The sequence below is a fragment of the Sus scrofa genome, chromosome 14 (genome assembly GCF_000003025.6).
Source record: "Sus scrofa isolate TJ Tabasco breed Duroc chromosome 14, Sscrofa11.1, whole genome shotgun sequence".
In the NCBI taxonomy this organism is placed as follows: domain Eukaryota; kingdom Metazoa; phylum Chordata; class Mammalia; order Artiodactyla; family Suidae; genus Sus; species Sus scrofa.
In genome coordinates this window covers 49,811,055-49,823,279 of record NC_010456.5, presented here as the reverse complement: position 1 = coordinate 49,823,279, position 12,225 = coordinate 49,811,055, and the positions used below count along the sequence as shown (strand labels likewise).

The following is a 12,225-nucleotide window of genomic DNA, read 5'->3' as shown; positions in this document are numbered from 1 at the left end:
GGTGTTTGGGACATGGAAGGGTAAGCATCTTAGAACCTGCAGTCCTATTGGGGCCCTCTGCCCCTCTGTCTGTGCAGCAGGGAGTGCCCCTGAGCTTACCCAGCCCCAGCCACCACTGGCTTCCCTGAGATCTGGGTCCTTGGGGCTTGTGCAGGCTACGGTCAGGTCACCTCCGCCTTTTGCAGACCATTCCCACCCTCCTGGGGCTCCTTACAACCAGCCAGGAGCCCAAACATAAATGTTTAGGGACTTGCCCTTTCAAGTTTCTCCTGGTTTCCTACCCCACATGTCTATTTTCAATGGAGTGATTGATTTTCTTATGGGTGGGAGGGCTGGGGGCAATCTTCCAGGGCTCTCCTCATGAAAAAGGAAGGGAGGGAGGAAGGAAGGAAAGGAAAGAAAGAAAAGAAAAAAGAAAAGAAAATCCCCTTTCATCCTGTGCTGTGGGTTAAGAATCTGACTGCAGGGGGTCGGGGCACTGCAGAGGTGTGGGTTCCATCCCTAGCCCAGCAAGTGGGTTAAAGGATCCCACGGCTGTGCTGTGGCTCAGATTCAATCCCAGAGAACTTCCACATGCTGCGGGGTGTGGCCCTAAAACAAAAACCGACCAAACAAAATAACCCTGAAGTGTGTGTCCTCAGCTGGCCCCCAGTGGATTTGAAGGACATGGAAGCTGCCCAGGCTGGAGAGAAGCAGAGATGGAGTAGGGGGTGGTTTGGCCCCAGCCAGGCAGAGGGAGGGAGCAGGGGTGGGAGTGTCCACAGGCTTGTACTATGGAGGAGGAGGGGGGCCAGGCTGGGGACCTTGCCTTTGGAAAACCAGTGCCCCTCACAGGGGCACAGCCCACCCACCTCCAGTCTCCAAGAGGTGTGGTGGCCTGGCTGGGTGCCCAGCCAGTGGTGGAGGGAGTAGGCTTCAGGGAGGGTCACGAACCAGAGCGCGGGCACCATTGTGAAGTGGCCCAGTACTAAGCCAGCACAGCGATGGTGCTTGAGCTCTTTCTGGACCTGTACTGGTCCCCTGCTGTGCCGTCTACATTTTCGCCAGGAAAAATGGCATTCCCTTCAAGCTGCGGCCTGTGGAGCTGGTACGGGGTGAGCTAGGAGCTAGGTGGGCTCCATGGAGGAGATGCCCAGGGGCCAGACCCTGCGCTGAGACTCTCCTGCTCTCTGCCCCTCAGGGGAGCACCTGAAACCCAAATTCCTGAAGGTGAACCCCCTGGGGAAGGTGCCTACTCTCAGGGATGGGGATTTCCTGCTGGCTGAGAGGTAGGGTGACCTGGGTCCAGGACTCAATGTTGGAGGTAGGCAGAGGAAGGCAGACAGAAAGCTGGTCACCTCTGGCTTGGCAATCTTTCCAGACTTCTGGGTCCCTCTCCCTTGCGGCCAGTTCAGCTTGGAGAGTATGGGGTTGCTTTGAGGCTAAAGCTGGGAGCTTCAGAGTGGGCAGGGGTTTGGGCCACCTCCCAGGCCTGGACAACCTGGAACCCACCAAGGAAGACCCAGGCTTGAGGGTAGCCTCTCTGCAGATGTCAGACTCACCAGAGCGGGGCAGCCCTGGGACTGCATGGGGCTCTGAGTGCCACTCCCTGTTCCCACCTTTTGCCAGTGGGCAGGTTACAAAGCTTCATGCCCTGGGGCTGCTGCTTCTGTAAAATAGGGTTATGAGGTAACCACCTCCCAAGGCTTGTCAGGGCATGGAAACTGGGCACCACATGCCTAGAGGCCAAGGGGGACTGAGAGTGGGGGACCCAAAGTTCCTTTTGTGGCTCAGTGGATTACAAACCTGACTAGTATCCATGAGGATGCAGGTTTATTCCCTGGCTTCACTCAGCGGATTAAGGAACCAGTGTTGCCGTGACCTGTGGTGTAGGTTGCAGACAGGGCTCAGATCCTGTGTTGCTGTGGTTGTGGGGTAGGCTGGCAGCTGCAGCTTCAATTCACATTTGACCCCTAGACTGGGAACTTCTGTATGCTGTAAGTATAACCATAAAAAAGAAAAAAGGGGAGTTCCTGTTGTGGCGCAGTGGTTAACGAATCCGACTAGGAACCATGAGGTTGCGGGTTTGGTCCCTGCCCTTGCTCAGTGGGTTGGGGATCCGGCGTTGCCGTGAGCTGTGGTGTAGGTTGCAGACGCGGCTCGGATCCTGCATTGCTGTGGCTCTGGTGTAGGCCGGTGGCTACAGCTCCGATTCGACCTCTAGCCTGGGAACCTCCATATGCCGCGGGAGCGGCCCAAGAAATAGCAACAACAACAACAACAACAAAGACAAAAAGACCAAAAAAAAAAAAAAAAAAAAAAGAGTGGGGACCTCTGAGCCCCTTCCCTACACCCTGAGCCCTAGGGGGCACCAGTCCAAGAAGGGAACTTGGAGACCCCTTGGGCAGGGCTTTGTGGTGAGCCTGCCTCTGTCTCTCTGAGTAGGGACCCTGAGACCAGAGAGCTGGGTTGGGGGCAGAGGGTAGCTGGAGTGGCAGTGGAGAGGAGTGGAAACCTGGGAGGAGCAGAGTTTGGGCTGAAGGGCTGTTTGGTGGTGGATGCCTCCTAGAGGGTGTGGCAATGGGGAGGTCCTCCCCTGGAGGCAGAGTTGGGGGATTGGTGCCATCATATCTCCTTGCTGATGAGAGATGGAGTCGCCCAGCCCAGGTGGACTGGGGTCTCTGACACCCCCTGCGTGCAGCGTAGCCATCCTTTTTAGCCACAAGTACCAGACATGGGCCCACTGGTATCCACCTGAACTGCAGGCTTACACCCATGTGGATGAGTACCTCATGTGGCAGCACACTGCCATCCAGCTGCCTGCCACCAAGGTCTACCTGTACAAGGTGAACCTCCCTGCTCTGTCCTGCCAGCTTGGGCAGGAGCCAGGACCCCCAGAGCTGGAGTGGACCAGTTGGTCCGTATACCAGCTCCCATCTACTGCCTAGGCAGACATCACTAATCAATCACAGTTCTCATTCCTCTGAGCCTGAATGAACCTCAGAATCCTTCTGAACATAGAGCCCCAGAGGGCATGCTGAAAGATGGCTGGTGAGGAGGCTTGGAAGACTTGGAAGGGCCTTAGGTAAACTGCCCCCTCTCTTCCCTGCCCAGTCTCTCCTGTCCCACTTCTCTGGGCAGCCTGTGGATGCCACACAGCTGGAGCAGCTGTTGGGAAAGCTGATGCCAGCTGTGTAGCACCTGGATCAGGAGATTCTGGCAGCTAAGCCCTTCCTGGCCTCTGAGCAGGTCTCCCTGGCAGATCTGAAGGCACTCACGGAGCTGATGCAGGTGAGGTCATCCTGTTCTCTTGTCCTCTGGGGGTGCTCTAGGCACTGGCTGAGCCAAAGCCCCAGCTCCAGCTGCCCTGGACAGCTTGTCCAGGAGGCCCACAGGCTTGTACTCCAGCCTCGGGACCCCTAAGAGATCCAGCAGGATCCCCAGCTGGCCCAGAAGCTGGCGAAGTGCGTGAAGGAGCGGCTCCGTTGATGGGGCTGCTGCATCCCACCCTCTGCAATCTGCAGTAAACGTACTGTATGCCTCCACTGTCTCCTGGCTCACTCTGCCCAGGGAAGTGAAGTGGGGTCTCTGTGCTTCCAAACAGATGGGGATGCTCCAGAGATCCTGCAGCTCCAAGTGAGCAGCACTCGGTCCCCCCTAGGGGTCTGGTGACCTTCCTCAGCAGCCAGATGGCGAGTCTAAGTGCATGCATGGCCTGGCCACGGCTAGTCCCAGCCCAGGCTAGAAGTTTCTGGGCTCTCAGCATGGCCTTTTGTGTCCCCCGTGTGTCAACCCATGCCCTAACAACTCCCTGGGCTTCTATTTCTTTCTCCCCACCCATTTCTAGCCACATTTCAGGCTAGACTGACCTGTGGATACCCTCACAGTCTGCTTCTGGAAACTTCCTGGGTTGGTTGTCATCTTGTCCTCACTCTGGACCCTGCAAAGCTCCTTTAACCATGTTCTACAGTTGCCTGACCCTGGAATTCCCATGAGTACACTCTTCTTAGAGCCAGGCCAGATGCACACATACGCCCAGGGAGGGAAGAACAGGGTCACAGCCGCTCCCACCTGGGGCCCGAGCCACAGGCCTCTCTCCCCAGTTTGCTCCTGGGCCTCCTCAGAATCCTTGCTGTGGTGAGAGTTCTAGGCCTCCTGGCCTCATGACAACACCTGGAGAATCAGAGGTTCCAGAATGCAGGGGCTGGGACTTGGGCTGGTGGGCTCCGGTTGGGTATCTGCCAGCTGAAGCGGGGGCTCAGCGCATGTCTCAGCATGGGCCTGGAGCTCTACCTGGACCTGCTGTCTGCGTCTTGCCGCGCCGTCTACATCTTCGCCAGGAAGAACAGCATCCCCTTCGACTTCCAGTTTGTGGATCTGCTAAAAGGTTGGTACCTGCAGCTGCCTGGGTGGGCCAGGTTGTGGGGGGAGGCAGGACACAAGGTCAGGGGATTTCTGAAAGAGGGAGATGGAGACAGAGGAGACCACCCCCTGCTGCCCCAAAGTCCACAGGATAGGAAAGCTGCCCAGCCTGCCTTTGCCTCACTGATTCTGCCCCACAGTGATGAACAGGCTCTTCTAGGGCCAGATGGAAGGAAGAGGGGCAGAGGGGCCCCCAGGTCCCCACACTGTACCTCACCTTTTCCTAGAGGGTGTCCAACACCTCATCAGCTGCAGCACCTGCTGCCAATTAGGTTGGCAAAAGTCACGGGATGTGTGGTTATTCTGTGCCTGCTTCCGTCCACACACCACGTTCCCCCCCCGCCCCCCCCTGCAGCCTTCAGACCTGCTCAGGGTAACCATGACCATCGGTGACATTCATGGCTCTAGTCCCCAACTCCACCCTAAGCACAGAACGGGCTCTAAAATCTCAGCTTGCAGGAATTTCCTGGTGGCTCAGTGGGTTAAGGATCCGGTGTTATCACTGGTGTACTGTGGGTTTGATCCCTGGTCTAGGAACTTCTGCATGCTGTGGGAAAGCCTGAGGAAAAAAAAAATGATAAATTTAAAAAAATTTAAAAAATCTCAGCTTGCAGGGGCAGGAGCCTCCAGAATACAGAGGAGGAGACACAGGAGCCCCAGAAACAACTGGGGTGTGAATACAGCCTGGAAGTGTCTCCAACAGAGGCAGCCGGTCAGGGAAGAGTTAAAACTCCTGCCCCCACGTTATTGGGTTCTCTGTTCAGATCAGGCTGGGTGCATGTGGGAGACTCACTCTTGTTTTTGTTTTTTTCAGGGCCACACCCCTGGCATATGGAGTTTCCCAAGCTAGGGGTCGAATCGGAGCTATAGCTGCTGACCTAGGCCACAGCCACAGCAATGCAGGATCCGAGCTATGTCTACCACCTACACCACAGCTCACAGCAACGCCGGATCCTTAGCCCACTGAGCAAGGTCAGGGATCGAACTCGCAACTTCATGGTTCCTAGTCGGATTCATTTCCGCTGTGCCACAATGGGAACTCTGAGGATTCCTTTTGGATTCCAGCTGTGTGCTGGGGCTGGGGCTCCTGCTGTGCTGGCACCTGCCCTGCTACCCTTAGAGGCGCCTAGGGCTGGGTGGGATCTAGGCCTTTATAGCTGCTGCTGATTAACAGGCTGTGGCTTTAGGCCCAGACTTGGGGGTGAGGGCCTGAGGCCTCCAGCTTCTGAGAGCCACAGGGTTGTCCTGGTCCTGGAGCCTGGGATGGGGCAGGAGTCCCAACCTGGTCCCTGCTCTGCCACTCCCTGACTTGCCCTCTTACCTGCGGTTCCTCTGGGGCTCACCTTTCCCTTCTTTAGATAATAGAAAGGCGTTTCTGCCTCTGGGAGTTCCGGGTGTCTCTGCCCTGGGTGCCTGGAGAATGAGCAGTCTCAGGCCTTCCTGCTCCTCTCAGGTCACCACCACAGCAAGGAGTACATCGAGATCAACCCCCTGAGGAAGCTGCCCAGCCTCAAAGATGGAAAATTTATCTTATCTGAAAGGTAAAGATCTTCCCAGGCCCTCTTGCCATCTGTCTCTCTTCCTAGGAGATTCAGCAGCAGCCACCTGCTGGTGCCTATTGATTTTTGCCATTTATTTTTTTCCATGATGGAAAGTTTCACATATACACAAAAATACAACAAATACCAAGTAATGAATATCACGAACCTCACGTAGGCATCGCCCACCTCGGGCTATGGTCCCCTCAGGGCCCCTTTTGCATCATTTGTACCCCACTCTGTTCTTCTGCCTCCTGGCCGCCCCATCCTTCATCCGTAAATGATTGGAAATGAACTTCTAAGAGATAAGGGCTCTTAAAAAAAAAAAAAAAAGGCCCTACTACAGTACCATGAGGACCCCTAATAAAATTAATAATAATTCTTATATTTTATCAAATACCCCTTCGTATTCAAAAGTCTCTGAGTATCTCATAGATATTTTCTTTTCTTTTTTTTTAAAAAACAGGTTAGGCTTTATTTTATTGCCTAGATTCTCTTTTTATTTCCGGGAATTGTTTTTTGTTTTTGTGTGTGTGTTTTTACCTTTTCTTGGGCCGCTCCTGCGGCATATGGAGGTTCTCAGGCTAGGGGTCCAATTGGAGCTGTAGCTGCCGGCCTACGCCACAGCCACAGCAATACCGGATCCGAGCCGTGTCTGCTACCTAAACCACAGCTCAGGGCAACACCGGATCCTTAACTCACTGAGCAAGGGCAGGGATAGAACCCGAAACCTCATGGTTCCCAGTCAGATTCGTTAACCACTGCACCACAAGGGGAGCTCCCTCATAGATATTTTCTTTGCGGTTTGTGGGTTATCATCAGGGTCCAGATAAGCTGCAAAGGGCGCCAATGATTGATCTGCCTGTTTAATCTCTCTTTTCACCTACAGTCCTCTCCAGGGGACCTTTGACCTTTGACCTTTGCATTTTGGCCCTGGTTGAAGAAACCGGGCCCTTTGTCCTGTGGAATTTCAAAATCAGTCTGAATTTTGCTGATTGCATTTTTGTGGTGCTCTGTAGAATGGTTTTCTGTCTCTTCATTGCCTGTGAATTCATAGTTGGATCTTGCGGTTTGGTAAGATTCAAGGCTTGACTGTCAGCTTCTCAGACTGCTTCACGGGGTCGGGGGGTGGGGGTCTTGAAACTTTGAAAAAATTTTTTTGGCATGTGGAAGTTCTGGGCCAGGGATCGAACCTGAGCCACAGCACTGACGCCAGATCCTTAACCTGCTGTACCATAGAACTCCGGAGGGGCAGGGGAGGGGGGTCTCATAACTTAAAGTATGTCTCCCAAGCGGACCATGGAAGGGCCCAGGAAGGATCTTGGCCTTCTTATGCCACCTTTTCATGCTGGTGGTCCTTCCCTCCCAGCTCCCAGGCCTGGGCCTTCAAACACAGTGAATCCACTGCCACCTGCGTAGGCCTTCTCCAAACACCCACCTCTGCCCCACTCCACCAGCCTCCCAGCTTCTCTGCCCACGGCACTGAGGAAGGGGCTAAGGATGCCAGCTGCAAAGGCAGAAACCCAGCTCAACTAGTCTGAATTTAGTGGTGAAAGTGACAAGCCAGGGGAATCCAGGCCTGGCCACGGGGGCGCTGATGCCTTTTCCCACCTGGCTGCCTGCCAGCTTCCCTTAGCATTTCCTCCTCTACTCACTGCTAACAGCAACTCTGGTACTACCTCTTTGAAGCACCTAGTCCTCAGCAATGAGCATGACCCCCTTTATGGGTGATCCGAAGTTCACAGGGAAGAGCAGGGACAGGCCCAGGGTGAGTCACCTACTTACTTTTGGTCCACTCACTGGCCAGGACCCTGGGACTTGTGACTGACTGCCAGTCGCCCCCTTAGAATCACTGCTGGTGGAGCGGGTCCCTGCAGGGAGGGTAGGGGGAAGGGTGCTGGGTAGACAAGAGGCCAGCTGCCCATTCCAGGGTCCTCCCAGGGCTGTGATGCTGCCAGACGTGGTACCCAGGAAGGGGGCCCATCAGGTCACAGCAAACTCTGGTTCTCCTCGGTGGTGGGGCAGGAGGTGTGGGAACATGCTGGTGTGGGATCCGGGAGGGCTGAGGGCAGGGCCCCGACCTCCAGGGGCAGGAGCAGGAGACTCGGAGAGTGTGGCGGTGGGGGGCGGTGGGCACAGGCCGTCTCTGTCTCTGACCTCCCCCACCCAGCTCTACCCTCTCCCAGACACTCCAGATTTGCTGACCTCCCTCTTACCTGTATCTGCATGTTGTCCCCTGTCTGGCCTGCCCTGCCTGCCATCCCATCCCCTGCAGGTCCCCCACCCTGCCAGGCTGATGGGGGCGGGCAGACTACCTTGCACAGAGCTCTTTGAGCTTGTCCTCCTAGAGAAGGGTCAGTGCCTAGAGCTCACCTATGCCTAGAGCCGCTCTGGGTGATTGGTATAGAGGGTCAGGGCAGCCAGAGGAGAGCCCTGACCCACCCTCTCTGCAGCGTGGCCATCCTTTTCTACCTGTGCCGCAAGTACAGCACACCCTCGCACTGGTACCCACCAGACCTGCACGCGCGTGCCCGTGTGGATGAGTTTATGGCCTGGCAGCACACGGCCATTCAGCTGCCCATGAACAAGATACTCTGGATTAAGGTGAGCGGGGCCTCTGCTGGGGCCCAAGCAGGTGTCCCTTCCCCTCCCTGAGCCTCATTTCTGCAGCTCCCTTTCCTGCCCACCTTACAGAGCTGTGGGGAGGATATGAACCCCTGCATATGAAAGAGGAGGGGGTGCTATTACTCCTGCCAGGATAGGGTCCAAGACATTTCATTCTGAACTAGAAAATATCAGAGTGGAAGGGTCCATAAAGACTACCAGATTTGGGAGTTCCCTTGTGACTCAGAGGGTACAGGATCCAGCATTATCAGTGCTGTAGCTCAGGTTACTTCTGTGGTGTGGGTTCCATCCCTGGCCTGGGAACTTTCACATGCCATGGGCGCAGACAAAAAAAAAAAAAAAAAAGACTACCAGATTTGAAGATGACAAATAACCAGTATGTGTGTCCATACTTCTTATCCTATGCCTGTAACAGACATCACTAATCAATCACAGTATTCTTTCCTGCTGGGACCTCAAAATCCTTCTGAACACTGGCCCCAGGCAACTTCTATGAAGCATAACTGGCAGCACCCCTCTACATCCTTGGTCCTGTCCAAGGATGCTGGGCCTGGAGGGTCAGCTGCAGCCTCCTCCCCCTCCTCTCCCCCTGCCCGCCCCCAGTTGCTGATCCCGATGATCACAGGTGAGGAGGTTCCAGCTGAGAAGACGGAGCAGATGCTGGCAGAGGTGAAGAACAACCTGAAGCTTTTTGAGGAAAAGTTTTTGCAGGACAAGCTGTTCATTGCTGGGGACAACATCTCCCTGGCCGACTTGGTCGCCCTGGTGGAAATGATGCAGGTTGCTGTGGGTGATGGGGGAAGGGCCTGGGACTCCTCTGTGATTGGAACCTGCAGAGAGGCTGGCGAGTGGGGGAGATGAGGGGGCTGCAGGAGCCACACCTGGGTCCTGGTCTTGACCCAGGGACCACAGAAAACAGGTTTTGAACCAGGGAGGATTGTGGTCATCCGTGCTTCACAAAAATTCCTCCACAGGGGCAGCAGCTGGAGGGCAAGCCTGGGACAGGGAGGAGAACACAGCATTGCTTGGTCAGGGTCCTTGATTCCTTCCCTCCCTCTGGACTCTCGGGAAGTGTCCAGACGCTTCCAAAGTGTCCTCCCGCCTCTTTCCCAGAGCTCCAGACAGATGGTTAGACAGAGCAGTTCCCCAGCTTTAGGTCTGAGGGGCATTCTCTGTGTGTCAGGGGCATGTATGTGGTTGCTATGTGTGGGGGAGGGTGGCCAGTTCTGACCCAGCTGGTGTGCAGGATGGATTTGAGACCCTGGCCAGTAGGCAGAGCAGCACTTTGGTCCCTGCTTAGCATGCAGTGCAGGCCAGTACCAGGAGAAAGCAGTTCAGTCTTTCTGTTCCAGGATGTGCAGTTGCCTAACTTTCACCCTGCAGCTCTCACATGTCCCTCACCTGCACCCCACGTGGGGCCTCTCAGACATTTTGCAGGCATGTTTCTCAGGTTGCCTACTGGGTCTCTCTTTCCAGCGCCTGTGCTTGATAACAGAGGGAGTTTCAAGAATAACTGAATTCAGGAGTTCCCATCATGGCTCAGTGGTAATGAACCTGACTGGTATCCATGAAGACGAGGATTTTGTTTTGTTTTGCTTTGCTTTTCTAGGGCTATGCCCACAGCATATGGACGTTCCCAGGCTAGGGGTCGAATCAGAGCTTCAGCTGCTGGCCTATGCCACAGTCACAGCAATGCAGGATCTGAGGCATACCTGTGACCTATACTATGGCACGTGGCAATACTGGATCCCTGACCCGCTGAGGGAAGCCAGGGATCGAACCCACATCCTCATGGATACTAGTCAGATTCATTTCCTCTGAGCCACAACAGAAACTCTGAAGACGAGGGTTTGATCCCTGGCCTCGCTCACTAGGTTAAGGACACAGCACTGCCATGAGTTGTGGTGTAGGTCACAAACTCAGCTGGGATCTCACACTGCTGTGGCTGTAGTGTGGGCCATCAGCTACAACTCCAATTTCACCCCTAGCCTGGGAACATCCATATGCCATAGGTGCGGGCCTAAAAAGACAAAAAAAAAAAAAAAAAAAAAAAAAAAAAAAGAATAACTGAATTCCTCTCACACTCATCAGGGGATAAGGGGTTTCCCTGGAAGAGGGCTAGGCCCAGGGGAGGTGTCACTCTGGGAAGTGGGAACCACCTGGGCCAGGGGGCACCTCAGAGAGGGATTCAGGAGCTTTGGTGAAAGACCAGTGATGGAGAGCCCTGGGGGACTCGGGCCCTTCTGTCTCCACCTATACCTATTGCATAGTCTGTGACTCCTGGCCAGGCCTTGGGGTTGGGATGGGGAGAGCCCCGGTGGCTGTAGGAGGGGACCCTGGGGTGGCTGGGGCACAGACTGACCACACCTTCCTCTTTGTCTCTCTGCAGCCCATGGGGGGCAACCATAACGTCTTTCTCAACAGTTCCAAGCTGGCTGAGTGGCGCATGAGGGTGGAGCTGGCCATTGGCTCTGGCCTCTTCTGGGAGGCCCATGACCGGCTGGTAAAGCTGACGGAGTGGGACTGTTCAACCCTGGATCCAATGGTCAAGGAGAGGATCTGTGATTTGCTGCAGAAGTTCAAGTAGAAGTAGCCTACCCTGCAGGGCCTGGCCAGCTCAGCCCTCAGAGCCTCCTTCCTTCTGGGAGATGCTGCAAACCACTGTTTCTTTGCCCAATAAAGACCTGGGAAAACCACTGAGCCTGGATGTGGGTGTGAGCATAGTGTTTGATGTGGGACTGGGTGGTGGTAATGCGTAAAATTTTTTTTTTCCTTTGGCTTTTTGCCATCTCTTGGGCCGCTCCTGCGGCATATGGAGGTTCCCAGGCTAGGGGTCTAATCGGAGCTGTAGCTGCCAGCCTACGCCAGAGCCACAGCAACGCAGGATCCGAGCTGCATCTTCGACTTACACCACAGCTCACGGCAATGCCAGATCGTTAACCCACTGAGCAAGGCCAGGGATAGAACCTGCAACCTCATGGTTCCTAGTTGGATTTGTTAACCACTGCACCACGACGGGAACTCCTCATGCGTAAAAATTCAAGGGAGTTCCCTGGTAGCTCAGCAAGTTAAAAATCTGGTATTGTCATTGCTGTGGCTTGGGTTTGACCCTTGGCCTGGGAACTTCCACATGCAACTGGTGCAGTCAAAAAGAGAAAAAGACAGAAAGAATTTAAAGCTTAAAGGTTAAATATGATTAAACTGTCAATAATAATGTTTGATGGCTTCAGTGCTTCACTGTCACTGATGGATAGAGTAGCAAGACTGAAGGTCACCAAGGAAGTGAAGGACGTGGACAACATACTAAACCCATCAGTCCACCAGGTATACACAGAGCACTCCACTGCCCACAGAGTATACACCCTTCCCAAGTGAATGGGCAGTGTTCGCCAGCATAGACCCCAAATGAGGCCATAAAATAAAACCAATACATTTCAGCCAATTGAAATCATACAGTATGTGTTCTCTGAACACAATGGGATTCAGAAATGAGAAAGCTATAACAAACGGAACACTAGAAAATGAGATATCTAGAAATTAAATGATATATGTTTAAACAACCAATAAGTCAAAGAGGAAATCACAAGGGAACTTAGAAAGTACTCAGACAAATGAAAACAAACACCCAAACTTGTGGGACATGGGAGAAGCTGTGCTAAGA

At 54.2% G+C, this 12,225-nt stretch overlaps 1 protein-coding gene and 1 pseudogene across 1 annotated transcript; both read left to right on the top strand.

Annotated features, from left to right (window-relative positions):
• LOC106505977 lies at positions 799-3,177 on the top strand (annotated as a pseudogene).
• Positions 4,252-11,271, top strand: LOC100151901 (glutathione S-transferase theta-4). Its single transcript, XM_001929381.4, has 5 exons — positions 4,252-4,366; positions 5,855-5,942; positions 8,393-8,543; positions 9,168-9,344; positions 10,954-11,271. Exons 1-5 carry the CDS (start codon positions 4,255-4,257, stop codon positions 11,149-11,151), a joined length of 726 nt encoding a protein of 241 aa, XP_001929416.1. The 5' UTR covers positions 4,252-4,254; the 3' UTR covers positions 11,152-11,271.